This window comes from Myotis brandtii, unplaced genomic scaffold, assembly GCF_000412655.1.
Source record: "Myotis brandtii unplaced genomic scaffold, ASM41265v1 scaffold62, whole genome shotgun sequence".
Taxonomy (NCBI): Eukaryota; Metazoa; Chordata; class Mammalia; order Chiroptera; family Vespertilionidae; genus Myotis; species Myotis brandtii.
In genome coordinates, this window is record NW_005370366.1 from 3,195,185 (window position 1) to 3,214,666 (window position 19,482).

Here is a 19,482-nt window from a genome sequence, read left to right on the forward strand (position 1 = left end):
CTGGGAATCAGCCATAGCTGCTTGCTCCGCCCTGTTGATTCTGAGACCCCGCCCCATCCAGGCTGCTGCAAAGCCTTTTGCATATGAATGCCCGGGTCCTTTCCAACCTGACAACTACCTAACAAATTGCAGCTGGGCCAGACAGACCCAGAACTTCCAAGAGAAGGCCCAAGGCCCCACAGCAGCTTGCATTGCTTCTCAGCTGGGCCTCATCTGGGCACCCCCAAACCCCCAAAAAAGGAAGGGGAATCTGCATATCTCTTCATAGCTCCTGCTGGGTAACCTCAGGAAGAGGCTTAATTAGCACCTCCTTAGATCCAAGAGCCAGTGTACCCAGTGGTCAGAGTGGGACCACCCAGATTACAACTCCTCAGATTCATAAGGAACACACTCAGGGGGCAGACTCAGTGAGCACCAAAGCCCCACTGAAGCAAGTCTTGCCCCAGAAGGGTGTCTTCAGCACAGAAGTTCTCCCACTGCAGACACAGCTGATTCTCACTGCCAATTGGCCTGGAGGTCAATTCCTCCCAGTGACACCTAAAACAATCAAGGCATAACTACAACAAGACTGTGCACAAAGCCCACAAGGGGGTGCACCAAGAGTGTCCACCTCAGGTAACTGGGGAGGCTGAGCCACTGGGCCCTGTAGGACACCTAGCACACAAAACCACTCTACCAACACAGGGAAGCAGACAAAATGCGAAGACAAAGAAACAGGTCACAAATGACAGAAATGGAGGACAGCAAACGACTGGATATAGAGTTCAAAACCACGGTTCTAAGATTTTTCAAGAATTTTATGGAAACCGCCGATAAATGTATTGAGATCCTTAAGAAATCTAGTGAGACCCTCGATGTTGTGATAAAGGACCAACTAGAAATTAAGCATACACGGACTGAAATAAAGAATATTATACAGACTCCCAACAGCAGACCAGAGGATCGCAAGAATCAAGTCAAAGATTTGAAATGCGAAGAAGCAAAAAACACCCAACCGGAAAAGCAAAATGAAAAAAGAATCCAAAAATACGAAGATAGTGTAAGGAGCCTCTGGGACAACTTCAAGCGTACCAACATCAGAATTATAGGGGTACCAGAAGAAGAGAGAGGGCAAGATATTGAAAACCTATTTGAAGAAATAATGACAGAAAACTTCCCCTACCTGGTGAAAGAAATAGACTTCCAAGTCCAGGAAGCGCAGAGAACCCCAAACAAAAGGAATCCAAAGAGGACCACACCAAGACACATCATAATTAAAATGCCAAGAGCAAAAGACAAAGAGAGAATCTTAAAAGCAGCAAGAGAAAAAAAGTCAGTTACCTATAAGGGAGTACCCATACGACTGTCAGCTGATTTCTCAACAGAAACTTTGCAGGCCAGAAGGGAGTGGCAAGAAATATTCAAAGTGATGAATAGCAAGAACCTACAACCAAGATTACTTTATCCAGCAAAGCTATCATTCAGAATTGAAGGTCAGATAAAGAGCTTCACAGATAAGGAAAAGCTAAAGGAGTTCATCACCACCAAACCAGTATTATATGAAATGCTGAAAGGTATCCTTTAAGAAGAGGAAGAAGAAGAAAAAGGTAAAGATACAAATTATGAACAACAAATACACATCTATCAACAAGTGAATCTAAAAATCAAGTGAATAAATAATCTGATGAACAGAATGAACTGGTGATTATAATAGAATCAGGGGCATAGAAAGGGAATGGACTGACTGTTCTTGGGGGGGAAAGGGGTGTGGGGGATGCGGGAAGAGACTGGACAAAAATCGAACACCTATGAAAGAGGACAGTGGGTGGGGAGTGAGGGTGGAGGGTGGGGTGGGAACTGGGTGGAGGGGAGTTATGGGGGGAAAAAAGAGGAACAAATGTAATAATCTGAACAATAAAGAGTTAATTAAAAAATAATGTTTTAACAATTTTAATCTTTTAAAAATATTTTTATTGATTTCAGAGAAGAAGGGAGAGGGAGAGAGAGATAGACACAGCAATGATGAGAGAAAATCATTGATTGGCTGCCTCCTGCATGCCCCACACGGGGGATAAAGCCCTGCAACCCAGGCATGTGCCCTGACCAGGAATCGAACTGTGACCTCCTGGTTCATAGATAAATATTCAACCACTGAACCATGCTGGCCGGGCTACTTACCAATTTTTAGACTGCATTTCTGTCAATAATCTAGCCCATTCACATTAGGATTAGTTTGTTGTTCTATTCAGGATGTTGCCTATCAGCTTTCCTTCTTGATAGATAGCCTCTATTTTCTGTGAATCTTCTCATTTATTATTGAACAAATCTCATCAGATTTGTTAATAACTTTATTTTGTTTTGTTTTGTTTTTTTAAACATATTTTATTGATTTTTTACAGAGAGGAAGGGAGAGGGATAGAGAGTTAGAAACATCCATCAGCTGCCTCCTGCACGCCTCCCACTGGGGATGTGCCCGCAACCAAGGTACATGCCCTTGACCGGAATCGAATCTGGGACCCTTCAGTCGGCAGGCTGACGCTCTATACACTGAGCCAAACCGATTAGGGCAACAACTTTAATATCAGAAAGTTTTTTGTCTAAATTTTAAGCTAGCTTCTAAATCTTAGACAAGACTTTCCTTATGCATTTTGTGACCCTCATCCTTTCATTGTTAAATCCAATATATTTACTTCTCCCACATCCATTGCTGAGTTTACCAACATCAATTCTGGCTTAGACTACTCAACAGCTTCCCTAATTCTACTCTTATGTCAAAATTAACGACAGAGAATTTAACCAAGATAATTTAGGAGGGCCTGCATAAAGAGCTCTTGGCCCTCTATGGGTCATGAAAGCCCTACTTGAAGAACTCTGTATTATAGAAGTCCCCCCACCTCACCCCCAACTTCCTCATCTCCTGTATAAAAGAACTTCTCCCTTTTTAAAAAATAGGTATTTATTGATTTCACAGAAGAAGGGAGAGGGAGAGAGAAGGGGAAACATCAATGATAAGAGAGAATCATTGATTAGCTGCCTCCTGCATACCCCCCACTGGGGATTGAGCCTGCAACCCGGACATGTGCCCTGACCAGGAATTGAGCCTTAACCTCCTGGTTCATAGGTTGACACGCACCCACTGAGCCATGCTTGACCAACCCCAATAAGTCTTTTTTTATTGAAGAAATACCTGGCTTGCATTTTGAGATCAACACTTGCTACCTCCCAGCCATTCTCCACAAGTGGCCAGCCTTATCTGCTTCAAATTTACATCGTATTTTATGACTATTTCACTTAAAACCCTATTTATGGTTTCTCTATGCACTAGAATAAAATTCAAGTTGCTTAGCATGGCCTACAAGGCCCCACTTGAACCTACTCTTGTCTAGCTCTTCACCTCCATCTGGTTTCACTCTTTCCTTGAGTGGTGTGCTCTACCTTATTCATCTTCCAATTCCCAGGACAAGTTGAATTCTTGCCTTTTCTGCTGTCCAGAACAATACTCCCTTGGTTACTCTAATGGGCTCTACTTAGATCTCATTTTTAATGTTACTTCCTCAGAAAGGTCTTCCATGATCTGTAGTATAGGTCTACATTGTTATTTTCTATAAGGAAGATCTATTTATTTCCTTCCTTGCACTCAACTGTAATCATTTCATGCATTTTGTTGATTCCCTGTTTGTTGGCTCTTTCTAGTCTAGTCTAGACTACACCTTCCATGATGGTAGGGATCACATCTGTCCTTTTCAGTGTTATATCCCTAGCACTTATTGTAGTATCTGGCATTCCAAATAATTTTGGAATGATGGAGCAAAGATCTTAATAAACATTCCACACTCTCTAATAACAATGACTAATTTTGTCACCACCATGAAGCATTAGTTGGTAAAACTTTTCCATGTTGCCTCAGCCGAGTGATTCAGTTGGTTGATGTGTTGTCCTGTGTACCAAAAATGTTGTGCTCATACCTAGGTTTTGGGTTGGATCTCTGGGAGGCAACTGATCCATGTTTCCCTCACACATTGATGTTTCTCTTCCTCTCTCTTCTGTTCTCTCTCTCTCTCTCTTTCTCTCTCTCTATCTCTGTCTCTCTCCCTGTCTTTCCCTTTCCCTTCCTCTCTCTCTAAAATCAGTAAACATATCCTTAGGTAAAGATTAAAAAAGATACAAACAGACAGAAAACAACAAAACTGGCTGGTGTGACTCAGTTGTTGAGTGTCAATCCATGTACCAGGAGATTACGGTTCAATTCCCAGACAGAGTACATGCCCAGGTTGTGTGTTCGATCCCCAGTAGAAGGCATGCAGGAGGCAGCCAATCATTGATTCTCTCTCATAATTGATGTTTCTATCTCTCTGTCCATCTCCTTTCCTCTCTGAAATCAATAAAAACATATTTAAAAAAGCATACACCAAAACACAACTTTTCCCCAGGCCCGTTACCTTTGTCTTTCTCTCTCCTAAGCTCCAAGGGCCCTTCTCTTGCTTCTGTAACTTGTTTCCTGAGCCTACGTAGCCAAGCTGGTTCACTTTTACTACCTCTGTAACTTTCTAAATAAACTTTCTCTTATAAAAGAAAACAAAACAAAGCAAAACTTTTCCATTTATCCAGCTTAATAACTCCTTGGACTTTGATTTCTTACAGGAAATGAGAGGAAGGGAATGTTCATAATTAGCTGGAAAAGTGAGAAGGGGTTATTTGGAGGTATTGGAATCCCACAGATGAGAAGACGATAAGTACAGAGAAGGATTTTCCATCAAGTGCATGCTATATAATAAAGAGGGAATATGCAAATTGACCGTCACTCCACCACAAATATGGCAGCACCTACAGCAGAAGCTGAAACGAGCCTTAACAAGAAATCAGCAGGGACAAGAGGCTGCACCCCTCCACCCCCGTGGGGCTTGACAAGGGACCTCAAGCAGCGCCTCTCACCCTGGCACCAGGCAGGGGGACCTTAGGCTGTGCCCCCCACCCGGCAGGGCTTGACAGGGGATCTCAGGCGGTGCCCCCCACCCGGCAAGGCTTGACAGGGGACCTTAGGCTGCACCCCCAACCCCAGCACCAGGCCGGGGAACCTCAGGCCACGCCCCCTGCCTGGTGGGGCTTGACGGGGGACCTCAAGATGTGCCCTCCACCCCGGTGCTGGGCCGGGGGACCTCAGGCTGCTCCCCCCACCCCAGCTCCAGTCCAGGGGACCTGAGGCCATGCCCCCCGCCTGACGGGGCTTGACAAGGGACCACAGGCCATGCCCCCCACCTGAATCCCCCTGCCCCAGTGCTGGGCCGGGGGACCTCAGGCTGCTCCCCTCGCCCCGGGCCAGGGGGCCTCATGCCATGATTCCGGCCCAGCAGGGCTTGACAAGGGATCTCAGGCTGCGTCCTCCACCCGGCGGGGCTTGACAGGGGACCTTAAGGTGCGCCCCCCACCCCAGCCAGGGCTGAGAGACCTCAGGCCGTGTCCCCTGCCCTGGCACTGGTCCAGGGGACCTGCGGCTGTGCTCCCTGCCCAGTGGGGCTTGACAAGGGTGGGACCAGCTAGGTCTGGATCTAGCCCAAAGGGGGCGGGGCAGCCAGGTCTGGGTCTTTCGTGATTTTGAGGCACACATGGGTGGGCGGGGACTTGACTCTGGGTCCCGTGGTGCACCCCAGACTCTGACAGTAGGAAGATTTTCATATACATTTTACTAATTTTCTTTCATCTTTGACACTTCTATTATAGAGAAAGGGCAAATAGCAATAATAAAATATTTCCTCTAATTAATCCCTTTTTAATGTGCACAAATTTTGTGCACCGGGCCACTAGTATTATGTATAATTCCCTCATTTCAGTGAAGAAGAACCTGAGGCTCAACAAAGTCTAGGGTCACAAAGCTAACAAATGGTGGAATCAGGATCAAAGTCAAATCTGCTTTCTTCTCCAAATCCTCTCATTGCTTTTCCAGGGATTGTTAATCAGCTGCAGTTCAGTTTCATAACGTGTAACACATGCTATTAAGAAGGAATAAGTATTTAATGTATTTTAGGAAGGATGGTAACTTAAATCTCTATTTTTTAAATTGAGTTTTTCTATCTATAGTTCATTTCGGGTTACTCTCAGCTTCTGGTGTCATTGTGTGTCTTTATTTGTTTTAGAACTTGAATTTATCCATAATTTACTTTCTCTAGAATTATGTTTTTCAAATCACAGTTTGTAAGCTAAGAAATCAATTTGGTGGTTTGGAAACACTGTTTATTAAAAACAACAACAGCCCTGGCTGGTGTGGCTCAGTTCGTTGGGTGTCATCCTGTGCACTGAAGGGTTGCTGGTTTGATTCTGGGTCAGCGGACGTGCCCAGGTTGTGGGCTTGATCCCCAGTCGGGGACATGCAGGAGGTAGCCATCAATGTGTTGCTCTCATGTTGATGCTTCTTTCTCTCTCTCTCTCTCCCGTCCTCTCTCTCTCTGAAATTCAATAAACACACACACACACACACACACACACACACACACACACACACAACCCCCCTCAAAACCAATAGCAACAACAAAATGGAAGAAAACAGTACAGAGTATATTTAAATAGAGTAGAATATTATAAAATACAAAATCCACCTAAGGTAGTAAAGGCAATAATTTTTTAATGTAACTTTTATTTCAATTATGTAGTTATGTATATAGTTAGGTTTGTACTGGGTCTTTTTTCTTTTGGTTGGGTACAGTGAACTTTATTGATGGTGCACAACAAAGTAGGGCTCCCTATGCCCCTCCCTTTCTCCAGGGGGTCTGGGATGGAAACGGTGGTTAGGAGATTCTTAGTGTGTTGGGGGACCAATCTAGGTCAAGGACTCCCCAGCAGCTGAGGGCCTCTCTTCCTCTTGCTGGGGCTGGTGGTCCGGGGGACTCTTACTCCTTGGAGGCCATGTGGACCATAAGGTCCACCACCCTGTTGCTGTAGCCAAATTCATTGTCATACCAGGAAATGAGCTTGACAAAGTGGTCATTGAGGGCAATGCCAGCCCTGGCATCAAAGGTGGAGGAGTGGGTATCACTGTTAAAGTCACAGGAGACAACCTGGTCTTCAGTATAGTCCAGGATGCCCTTGAGGGGGCCCTCTGATGCCTGCTTCACTACCTTCTTTTTAAAAAAATATATTTTTATTCATTTCAGAAGGAAGGAAGAGGGAGAGAGAAATAGAAACATCCATGATGAGAGAGAATCATGGATTGGCTGCATCCTGCAAGTCCCCCACCGGGGATTGAGCCCACAACCCGGGCATGTGCCCTTGACCAGAATCGAACCCGGGACCCTCCAGTTCACAGGCTGATGCTCTATCCACTGAGCCAAACTGGCTAGGGCTTCACTACCTTCTTGATATCATCGTGTTTGGCAGCTTTCTCCAGGCAGCAGGTCAGATCCACAACCGACACATTGGGGGTGGGGACACGGAAGGCTATGCCCGTGAGCTTCCCATTCAGCTCAGGGATGACCTTGCCCACAGCCTTGGCAGTGCCAGTAGAAGTAGACATGATGTTCTGGGCAGCCCCTCGGCCATCACGCCACAGCTTCCCAGAGGGGCCATCCACAGTCTTCTGGGTGGCGGTGATGGCATGGACTGTGCTCATGAGTCCATCCACGATGCCAAAGTTGTTTGGATGACCTTGGCCAGGGCCCAAGCAGTTGGTGGTGCAGGAGGCATTGCTGACAATCTTGAGGGAGTTGTCATACTTGTCATGGTTCACACCCATCACAAACATGGGGGCATCCGCAGAAGGGGCAGAGGTGATGACCCTCTTGGCTCCGCCCTTCAAGTGAGCCCCAGCCTTCTCCATGGTAGTGAAGACCCCGGTGGGCTCCACAACATACTCAGCACCAGCATCACCCCATTTGATGTTGGCGGGATCTCGCTCCTGGAAGATGGAGATGGACTTTCCATTGATGACAAGCTTCCTGTTCTCAGCCTTGACTGTGCCTTTGAACTTGCCATGAGTAGAATCCTACTGGAACATGTACACCATGTAGTTGAGGTCATTGAAGGGGTCATTGATGGTGAAAATATCCACTTTGCCAGAGTTAAAAGCAGCCCTGGTGACCAGGCACCCAATGCGGCCAAATCCATTCACTCCGACCTTCACCATCATGTCTCAGGGTTGTGGCTGCTGGCACAGCGCAGGAGGAAAGGCTGTCTGACCAACGGGAGGAGCAGAGAGCCTGTACTGGGTCTTTGTGTATAATATGTATCCTAGTGATTGTCATGGTCAAAAAAGTTTATAAGACAATTCTCTATAATGTATTCCTTTATACAGTGTTTTAAAGTATATAAGAATGATATGTTTACAGACTGTAAAACCTCAGAGGGAAGGCAGAGGAGGATGGAAGGTCAGAGAGATCAACCAATGAACTCATATGTGTATATGCACAACCCAGAGACACAGACAATACAGTGGTGAAGGCTTGCCGGGAGGGGAGGGGAGGAGAGGGAAATGGGAAAAAAAGGGACATATGTAATATTTTCAACAATAAAGATTTATTTTTAAAAAAATGATATATTTAGACTTAAATATTATAAACTAGAGGCCCAGTGCATGAATTTATGCACCAGTGGGGCCCCTCGGCCTAGCCTGTGGATTGGGCCGAAACCAGCTCTCCGACTCCCCCTAGGGGTCCCAGGTTGTGAGAGGGCGCAAGCCAGGCCGAAGGACCCCACTGGTGCATGATTGGGCCAGGGAAGGACTCGGGAAGTTGGCCAGCTGGGGAGGGACCATGGGAGGGTTCTAGGGCGTGTCCAGCCCTTCTCGCTCAGTCCCAATCGGCTGGACCCAAGCAGCAAGCTAACCTACCGGTCGGAGTGTCTGCCCCCTGGTGGTCAGTGCACATCATAGCAACTGGTCGACTGTTTGACTATCTGGCCCCTAGTGGTCAGTGCACGTCATAGGGAGCAGTTGAGCGGCCTTTGCATATCATTAGCATATTATGCTTTGATTGGTTGAACGAACAAACGGATGACCAGACACTTAGCATATTAGGCTTTTTAAAAAAATATATTTTATTGATTTTTTACAGAGAGGAAGGGAGAGAGATAGAGAGTTAGAAACATCAATGAGAGAGAAACATCGACCAGCTACCTCCTGCACATCTCCCACTGGAGATGTGCCCGCAACCCAGGTACATGCCCTTGACCGGAATCGAACCTGGGACCTTTCAGTACGCAGGCCGACGCTCTATCCACTGAGCCAAACCGGTTTTGGCAATTATTAGGCTTTTATTATATAGGATTAGGAGAAGCATATCTTGGAAAGGCAGCTTGGTGAGGTGGTTTAGAATATGGACTCTAGAGCCAAGAATTGTAGGGCCCTGAGTCCCTCTTGCTAGCTATGTAATCTTGGATAAGTTTCTTATCCTTTCTTTGCCTCAGTTCCTCATCTGTAAAAGTGTTACAGTCATATTAACTACTTTACATGTTGGTAAGAGGATAAGGAGTTATTATTCACATCAAACAAAGAACAACTTCCTTCTTCCACATAAAAATTTCCTCAGTGCTTCAATTATTAAAATATTGCCTTTTTCTTTTCTTTATTTAGTAAATTTTTAAAATTGATTTTTAGAGAGAGAGAGGAAGGGAGAAAGAGATAGAGATAGAGATAGAAATAGAGAGAAACATTGATTTGTTGTTCCACTTATTTATGCATTCATTGGCTGATTCTTGTATGTGCCCTGACCCTGGATAAAACCCTTGGGGTACTGGGATGATGCTCTAATGAACTGAACTCCCTGCCCAGGGTTTGTCTTTTTTTCTCTTTAATGGTAAAAGTTAACATGTTAGTCTACCTTAGCTCTCCAATTTCCTGCCCCAAACAATTCTTTCTTTTTTTTAATATCCTCACCCAAGGATATTTTTTCTATTGATTTTTAGAGTGGAAGTGAGGGAGGTAGCAGGAGAGAGAGAGAGAGAGAGAGAGAGAGAGAAGAGATGTGAGAGTGTCACATTGATTGGTTGCCTCCCATACAAGCCCCTAATGGAATGAGGATGGAATCTGCAACCCAGGGTAACTGCCCTCAACTCAGAATTGAACCGAGATCCTGTGGTGCAATGGATGACACTCTAACCCAGTGGTTCTCAACCTTCCTAGTGCCGCGACCCTTTAATACTGTTCCTCATGTTGTGTGACCCCCAATTTCATTGTTACAAATTGAACATATTTAAAGCATAGTGATTAATCACAGAAAATATGTAATTATATATGTGTTTTCTGATGGTCTTAGGCGACCCCTGTGAAAGGGTCGTTCGACCCTCAAAGGGGTCGCGACCCACAGGTTGAGAACCGCTGCTCTAACCACTGACCAACACAAGCCAGGACTAAATAATTTTTTGTTTAAAAAATATATTTGTATTGATTTCAGAGAGGAAGGAAGAGAGAGAGAGAGAGAGAGAAACATCAATGGTGAGAGAGAATCATAAATTGGCTACCTCCTGCATGCCCCTACTGGGATAGAGCCCACAACCTGGGCATGTGCCCTTGACCGAAATCGGATCCGGGACCCTTCAGTCCATAGGCCAACGCTCTATCCACTGAGCCAAACCAGTTGAGGCAACAATTCTTTTATCTGGACTTCTAGTCTCCTAGAGTTAGGGGCAAGAAAGGAATATTGGGAACTGGCTATCATTGTGGGAAGTATTGATCATGCTCTGTTAACCATGATTGCCTTGTGTTGGTTAAAGAAAGGACATTCTGACCTGACTGGGAGTTGTATGCCCTCGGGACCTGGGAGTCAACCTTGGAGTTTGACATGCTTGCCCCAGACCTTTACCACCCTATTGTCTGTGTCCATGGGTTATGCATATATACATACAAACTCTTTGGCTGATCACTTTCCACCCACCCTCTGCCACCTTCCCTCTGAGATTCCCCAGTCTGTTCTATGCTTCTTTTTCTCTGGATCAATTTTGTTCATCAGTTTATTTTGTTAATTAGATTCAACATATGTGTGAGATCATGTAATACTTGTCTTTCTCTGGCTGATTTATATCGCTTAGCATAATACTCTCCAAGAAATTTTTTTAAAATATATTTTTATTGATTTTTTACAGAGAGGAAGGGAGAGGGATAGAGAGTTAGAAACATCGATGAGAGAGAAACATCGATCAGCTGCCTCCTGCGCACCTCCTACTGGGGATGTGCCCGCAACCAACGTACATGCCCTTGGCCGGAATCGAACCTGGGACCCTTCAGTCCCCAGGCTGATGCTCTATCCACTGAGCCAAACCAGCTAGGGCCCATCTTTTTTTTTTATAGCTGCATAGTATTCCATGGTATAAATGTACCACAGCTTTTTTATCCACTAGTCTACAGATGGGCACTTGAGCTGTTTCCAGATCTTAGCTATTGTAAATGGTGCTGCTATGAACACAGGGGTGCATACATTCTTTCTGATTGGTGTTTCAGGTTTCTTAGCATATATTCTTAGAAGTGGGATCACTGGTTCAAATGTCAATTCCATATTTAATTTTTTTGAGGAAACTTCATACTGTTTCCATAATGGTTGCACCAGTATGCATTTCCACCAGCAGTGACAAGGGTTCCCTTTTCTCCACATCCTTACCAGCACTTGTCATTTGTTGATAGTTGCCATTCTGACAGGTGTGAGATGATACCTCATTGTCATTTTAATTGGCATCTCTCTGATCAGTGACTTTGAGCATTTTTACATATCTCTCTTTGCCATTTATGTGCCCAGTATGGAGAAGTGTCTATTTAGGTATTTTGCCCATTTTTTAAAAAATAGATTGTTTGTCTTCCTTTTGTTAAGTTGTATGAGTACCTTATATATTTTGGATGTTAACCCTTTGTCAGATGTATCACTGCCCAATATGTTCTCCTACACGGTGGGCTTCCTTTTTGTTTTGTTGATGGTTTCTTTTGCTGTGCAGAAGCTTTTTATTTGGATGCAGTCCCATTTGTTTATTTTCTCCTTAGTTTCCTTTGCCCTAGGAGATGTATCTCTAATCATATTGCTATGAGAGATGTCTGAGATTTTACTGCCTATGGTTTTGGCTGGGATTTTTATGGTTTCCCAACTCACATTTAACTCTTTTATCCATCTTGAGCTTATTCTTGTGTACGTGGGTGTAAGTTGGTAGTCTAGTTTTATTTTTTTTGCATGTATCTGTCCAATTTTCCCCAACACCATTTATTGAAGAGACTCTGTCCATTTTATGTTCTTGCCTCCTGTGTCAAATATTAATTGAGCATAATGTAATGGCTTGGGCAATTTTTGGAGTCTCTGTTCTGTTGGATTGACCTATATGCCTGTTCTTGTGTCAGTAACAGGCTGCTTTGATTACGGTGGTTTTGTAGTATAACTTGATATGTGGTATTATGATTCCACCAACTTTATTCTTCTTTCTCAGGATTGCTGTAGCTATTTGGGGTCTCTTTTGGTTTCATATATATTTTTGGATCTGTGAAATATGCTGTTGGTATTTTTTAAAATATATTTGTATTTATTTCAGAGAGGAAAGGAGAAGGAGAAAGAGATACAAACATCAGTGATGTTTTTATCACTGATTGGTGAATCAGTGATTGGTTGCCTCCTGTATATCCGCTACTGGGGGATCTAGCCTGCAACCTGGGCATATGCCCTTAACTGGTATCTAACCCAGGATCCTTCAGTCTGCAGGCAGACACTCTATCCACTGAGCTAAACCAGCCAGGGCTATGCTGCTGGCATTTTTTTTTCTGTTGGTATTTTAATAGGAATTGCATTGAATCTGTAGATTGCCTTGGGCAGTATGGACATTTTAATGATGTTATTTCTACCAATCCATGAACATGGTATATTTTTCCACTTATTTATATCTTTATCTCTTTTTTTCCAATGTCATGTCATTTTCCAAGTACAAGTTTTTTTTACCTCCTTGGTTAAGTTTATCCCTAAGTATCTTAATTTTTTTGTTGCAATGGCAAATGGAATTGTTTGTTTAGTTTCTCTTTCTGAAGAGAAACTATAATAATAAAAGGGTAATATGCTAATTAGACCAGATGTCTTCGGGATGTCATTCCGGACATCCTTCCTGATGAAGCTGGGGCCGGAGGGAAGACAGCAGGGTCCTGGGTGCCTGGGGGCGCCCCGAGGGAAGCCAGCCTGGGTCCCAGATGCCTGTGGGTGGCCTGGGCGAAGCCAGCCGGGGTTCTGGGTGCCTGCAGGCGGCTGGAGGGAAGCCAGTGCCAGCAGCCGGGGGAAGGAAGTCCTACTCTTGCATGAATTTTTGTGCATCAGGCTTCTAGTTGGTTTGTAAAAAAGCCATTGATTTTTGGGTGTTGATTTTGTATCCTGCTACATTGACAAATTCATTTATTAAATCTAGTAGTTTTTGATGAAGTCTTCAGGGTTTTCATGTACAATATTATGTCATCTGATAATAATGAGAGTTTTACTTCCTCCTTTACAATGTGGATGCCTTTTTTTTTTTCATTTAGAAAAATGTTTATTTAACATGTTCCTTATTGAAAAAAGAATATTGCTAATTTTTTGCAACAATGAATGAATTTGGTCTTAGCTGTGCCATTCTATTATTTAAAGCTTTCTACTTTTTAAAAATTATTTTAATTATTTTATTTATTTATTTATTTATTTATTTATTTAGATTCTCTCTTTGTCTTTTGCTCTTGGCATTTTAATTATGATGTGTCTTGGTGTGGTCCTCTTTGGATTCCTTTTGTTTGGGGTTCTCTGCGCTTCTTGGACCTGTAAGTCCATTTCTTTCACCAGGTGGGGGAAGTTTTCTGCCATTATTTCTTCAAATAGGTTTTCAATATCTTGCTGTCTCTCATCTTCTGGCACCCCTATTATTCTGATGTTGGTACGCTTGAAGCTGTCCCAGAGGCTCCTTACACTATCTTCGTATTTTCGGATTCTTTTTTCATTTTGCTTTTCCGGTTGGGTGTTTTTTGCTTCTTCGCATTTCAAATCTTTGACTTGATTCTTGCGCTCCTCTGGTCTGCTATTGGGTGTCTGTATAATATTCTTTATTTCAGTCCGTGTATGCTTAATTTCTAGTTGGTTCTTTATCATAGCATCGAGGGTCTCATTAGTTTTCGTGACTCTCTCCTCAAGTTTATTGACAGCTTCTAGCACATTTTTGCAAGCCCTCAAAATTGCGATTTTTAGCTCTATATCCTCCATTTCTGTCATGTTTTTTTGTCTCCGCATTTTTTATGCTTTCTTGGTGCACCCTCTAGTGGTCTTTGTGCGCAGTCTTGTTCTAGTTGAGCCTTGATTGTTGTAGTTAATACTAGAGGGATTTGACCACCAGGCCGACTGGCTGTGTGAATCAGCTGTGTCTGCCGCGGAAAACTTCTGTCCTCTGGGGAGGTGCTAATCTAGCCTTTGCCTGAGGCGATCCGGCAAATGGCTCTGCGCAGGGCTTGGGCGGGGCGGGCTCAACAGGGCGGGCGGAGGGAGCCGTTATGGTGCCCTCAGTCCTGTTCCCAGAGGCTCTGCTTCTCAGAACCCCCGGAACCGCTGCAAACCTCGGAGGGAAAGCTGCCTTCCAACTGATGCCAGACACTCCCGCTTCTCCCGTTTGGGTCCGAGTCCCCAGCGATTCGCCCGTATCTGGAGCTCAGAGTCTGAGACTCCCCCCTGACCGAAAACGACAACCGCGCTCTCAGCCACCAGCCCGCTTTGCGCGCGCACCTCCGCACCTGAGTTTTTTCCACACTGCGCCTCCTCTGAGCCTCGGTGTGCTGTTATTTTTCCTTCTAGTTGAAGAGTCTCTCCTCAGCCAGCCTTCCTGTGGTTCTGGGTGATGTCCGTTCCGTCTTTTAGTTGTATTTTTGAAGTGGTTGTTTGCGGCAGCAGTCTGCGGTGTTTACCTATGCCGCCATCTTGGTCTCTCTCCAGGTTCGGTCTTTTATATCTTCTTGTTGTCTGATTGCTGTGCTAGGACTTCCAGTACTATGTTGAATAAGAGTGGTGAAAGCTGACTTCCCTGTCTTGTACCTGTTCTTAGGGGAAATGGTTTCAGTTTTTGCCCATTGAGTATGATGTTCGTTATAGGTTTATCATATATGGCTTTTATTATGTTGAGATATGCTCCCTCTATTCCTACTTTGCTGAGACTTTTTATCAAAAATGGGAGTGAGCCTGGCTGGCGCAGCTCAGTGGTTGAGCATTGACCTATAAACCAGGAGGTCATGGTTCAATTCCCCGTCAGGGTACATGCCTGGGTTGCAGGCTTGATCTCCAGTGTGGGGTGTGTAGGAGGCAGCCAGTCAGTGATTCTCTCTCATCATTGATGTTTCTATCTCTCTCTCCCTCTCCCTTCCTCTTGTTCCCTCATCCTGGCCTGCGCCTGTTTCCACTCCGAGAGCCCTCGGGGGATGTCCGACTGTTGGCTTAGGCTCACTTCCCTAAGCCGGCAGTCATACATCCTTTGTGCTGCCACGGAGGTGGGAGAGGCTCCCACCGCTGCCACTGTGCTCACCAGCTATGAGCCTGGCTCAGGGCTTCTGATGGAGCAGCACTGAGCATCTGCCCCCTGGTGGACAGTGCATGTCATAGCGAGTGGTCAACTGGTCAACTGCCCCCTGGTGGTCAGTGCACATCATAGCGAGCAGTTGAGTGACCTTAGCATATCATTAGCATATTACACTTTGATTGGTTGAATGGTTAACTGGACGACTGGACACTTAGCATATTAGGCTTTTATTATATTGGATGTTTCTATCTCTCTCTCCCTCTCTCTTCCTCTCTGAAATCAATAAAAATATATTAAAAAATAGTATTGGTATTTTGTTGAATGCTTTTTCTGTGTCTATTGATATGATCATGTGATTTTTATCTTTCAATTTGTTTATGTGATGTATCATGATTATTGATTTGTGAATATTTTACCAGCTTGCATCCCTGGAATAAATCCTACTTGGTCATGATGTATGATCTTTTAAATATGTTGCTGGATCTGATTTGCTAATATTTTTTGAGGATATTAGCATCTATGTTCATTGGGGATATTGGCCTGTAATTCTCTTTCTTTGTAGTGTCTTGATCTGGTTTTGGAATTAGGGTAATGCTGGCCTCATGAAAGGAAGTGGGAAGACAAGTATTATGTGAATATTGTTATGTTTCAGGTTTTCCCACAGCTCCCTTAAGCAGTCCTCCTGTTCTTTTTTTTAAATACCTTTTTATTGATTACAGTGAGGAAGGGACAGGGAGAGATAGATAGAAACATCAATCGTGAGAGGGAATCATTGATTGGCTGCCTCCTGCATGCCCCCACTGGTGATTGAGCCCACAACCTGGGCATATGCCCTGACAGGGAATTGAACTGTTACCTTCAGGTTCATACGTCAGTGAACAACCCTTTACCCACACCAGCTATGCTATCCTCCTGTTTTTTAATTGTTTTTTTTCTTTTTGTTTATCTGATTGAGTGATTTGTTTCTACTCTGTCTTCTAATTGATTGATCTGATCCTCAGCTTTTCATAATCCGATCTGCATTCCTTCCAATGTGTTCTTTATTAGTGATATGTCATCTTTATTTCCAACTATTTTTTCATAGTTTCTGCTCTTTTCTCATGCTGTTGAGCATCTTTACCATCATTATTCTTTTTTTAAAAAAAATATATTTTATTGATTTTTTACAGAGAGGAAGGGAGAGGGATAGAGAGTTAGAAACATCGATGAGAGAGAAACATTGATCAGCTGCCTCCTGCACACCCCCACTGGGGATGTGCCCGCAACCAAGGTACATGCCCCTGACCGGAATCGAACCTGGGACCCTTGAGTCCGCAGGCTGACGCTCTATCCACTGCGCCAAACCGGTTAGGGCACCATCATTATCCTTAACTCTATATCAAATAAATTTCTTATCTCCATTTCATTTATCTTTCCTTCTTGAGAAATGTCTTGTTCTTTCATTCAGGGTTTTTTGTTTTGTTTTTTGTTTTCTCCCCATTTTGGCTGTCTGTTTGGGTTTGTATGTTATATGTAAATTTGCTACACCTCCCAGTCTCTAGTGCAGGCCAGTGTTAAATGCTGTTTCTGACTAATTAGATCAGGCAGAGTCTCAAAGCCTCCAAAGACCTGTCTCTGCCTGCAGACTGATTTGATTCAGTCTTGAGTAGCCTCAGGCAATCATCCACAGGTGGGGTGAGAGGTTTTCCAACATGGTGGGGCAAATGCTTTGGCCTGGAGGCTAATTGTTAGTCTCCTAATGGGCCTCAGAAACTCCATAGCATGGGGCAAGGGGTTTTCCAATAGGGTGGGTCAACTGTCTTCCCCCCCAGGCAGAGACCACTTGGTTAGCAAAGGTCTGTTTGAGAAAGATGACCTCCGCAGTGTGAGGGAATTAACTCAGCACAGGAAACTGGGGTGTCTGTCTTCTGAACTCTAACTCTAGTGTCCCCAATCCTGTCTTCTGCCCACACAGCTTCAGTCCACTTGGTCCTCTCTCTGCCAGAACCCAAGGTGAGTGGCTGCACACAAGATTTTGTGCATTGTTCCTTTAAGAGGGTGCCAGCATTACAGCCACCTCTCCCTGGCAGACAGCAACCCTGTTGCTTTTCACAGCCATATGTTATGTGGGCACCTTTCTCAGTTTTGCTGCTCTCTGCAGGGGGGCCCAGCTTGGGGTTATACCCCAGAGTTCTCAGTGACAACCCCCCATAGCTGAGATATCTCTCTGGAACTTCAGGATTAGGCAACTACTAACCTACTTTCTGTCTCTATAGGTTTGCCTAGTCTGGACAATCACATAAATGGTACCATATAATGTGTAGTCTTTTGTGTCTGGATTATTTAATGTAGCATTATGTCTTCAAGGTTCATCCATATTGTAGCATGTATCAGAATTTCATTCCTTGTATGGCTGAATAATATTCCATTATATGGATAGACCACACTTGTTTATACATTTATCAGTAAACAAATATTTGTGATGTTTCTACCTTTTGGAAATTATGGAAATTAAAATATATTTGTAAAGTTCTTTAATGTAAATTAAGTGTAGTATAAAAAAGTTATTATACAAATCCCCCCCCCCCCCCCCAAAATAAAATTCTCCTTGAGCCCAGCTGGGGTTGCTCAGTGGTTGAGCATTGACCTGTGAACCAGGGGGTCACGGTTCAATTCCTGGTCAAGGCATATGTCGAGCTTGTAGACTTGATCCCCAGTTTGGGGCTTGTAGAAGGCAGCTAATCAATCATTCTCTCTCATCATTGATGTTTCTCTTTCCCTCTCCCTTCCTCAATAAAAATATATTTAAAAAATATTGTCCTTGATATTACACAGGCAACCCAGTTAATATCTTCATAGACAAATGAATTTTAATGATGGAATACCAAATGTGAATAATATAGAGTATTGTAATTACTATTGCTGTTAATTATAAAACAGCAATAATGCCAGGGAATTCGTAGTTGTACAAAGCTTCCTTGAACTCATGTGGGAACACAATCTATCATTTAAGTCTATGACATAACTTATAAGGGGGTAGCATAAGTTTTTATGGACTTATTACAATGTTGCTCTGCATTTGGTAATAGACCATTTGCTATGAAGATAGTGCCATCTAGAATGTCATTGCATGTCCTGGCGGTGTGGTTCAGTGGTTGGAGCCTCTGCCCCTTGAATGGAAGGGTCACTGGCTCCATTCTGGTCAAGGGCAGGTACTTGGGTTGCAGGGTAGATACCTGGCCCCTGGATGGGGGTCTGGGTTAGACAAAAATATCCTAGGGTGAGGATTAACAACAAGAAAAAGTCAATGCAAAACAGAACTGTGTACTATAAAGTTTTATAAGGATATTTCATTCTATTGAGAACTGAAACATTTACAATTATGAAATAAGTTTTGCAAAACCCTCATCCTCAGTGATACTATTTTGAGAAAGCTGGTTGAAATACATGTTGGATATTTTTCAAGTTAAATAAGGAGAATTATATTTATTGCATTTTGCTCTAGATGAATTACTTGATTTTTTAAAATTCATAATTCATGAATCCCAATTTCTATTGCTGTAAGTGGCGTCTATGATCACTGTCAGTCTTTACTGAGACCTTCGAGGATGATTGACTTCATTACAAACTTCTTGTTCAACTTCATCTTGTTGAACGTTCAATGGTAACAACACGTGTCTATTAGTAGGCGGTGGTGGATAATGGTGGAATTGAGGTCTTAATTCATCCAAGCATCCATGTCCCCGTCGTTGTCATCCCGCTACCCGCCGCTAGGGCGGGACCTGAGTCCTGGAACGGAACCGGTCTGGCGTGCGCCCGAGACGTCGGGTGGACTGGGAACAAAAGAGGAGCTGTGGCCGGTGGGCTGCCACCTGCGGTGACGGGGCTGGCGGTGGGTCCGTCACCCGGGAAGTCCACGGTGCAGCGTGGTAACAGCGCCAGCGCCTAGACGTCGGGTGTGGGAACAAAAGAGGAGCTGTGGCCGGTGGGCTGCCACCTGCGGTGACGGGGCTGGCGGTGGGTCCGTCACCCGGGAAGTAGTCGGTGCAGCGTGGTAACAGCGCCAGC

At 44.1% G+C, this 19,482-nt stretch overlaps 1 protein-coding gene across 1 annotated transcript; it reads right to left on the reverse strand.

The window, feature by feature from the left end:
* Positions 1-6,821: 6,821 nt before the first annotated feature.
* On the reverse strand, positions 6,822-8,159 carry LOC102250073 (glyceraldehyde-3-phosphate dehydrogenase-like). Its single transcript, XM_014528144.1, is given in 2 exon segments — positions 6,822-7,088; positions 7,322-8,159. Coding segments are annotated over 2 exon segments (1,002 nt in total). The 5' UTR covers positions 8,096-8,159; the 3' UTR covers positions 6,822-6,860.
* Between the last annotated feature and the right edge of the window lie 11,323 nt (positions 8,160-19,482).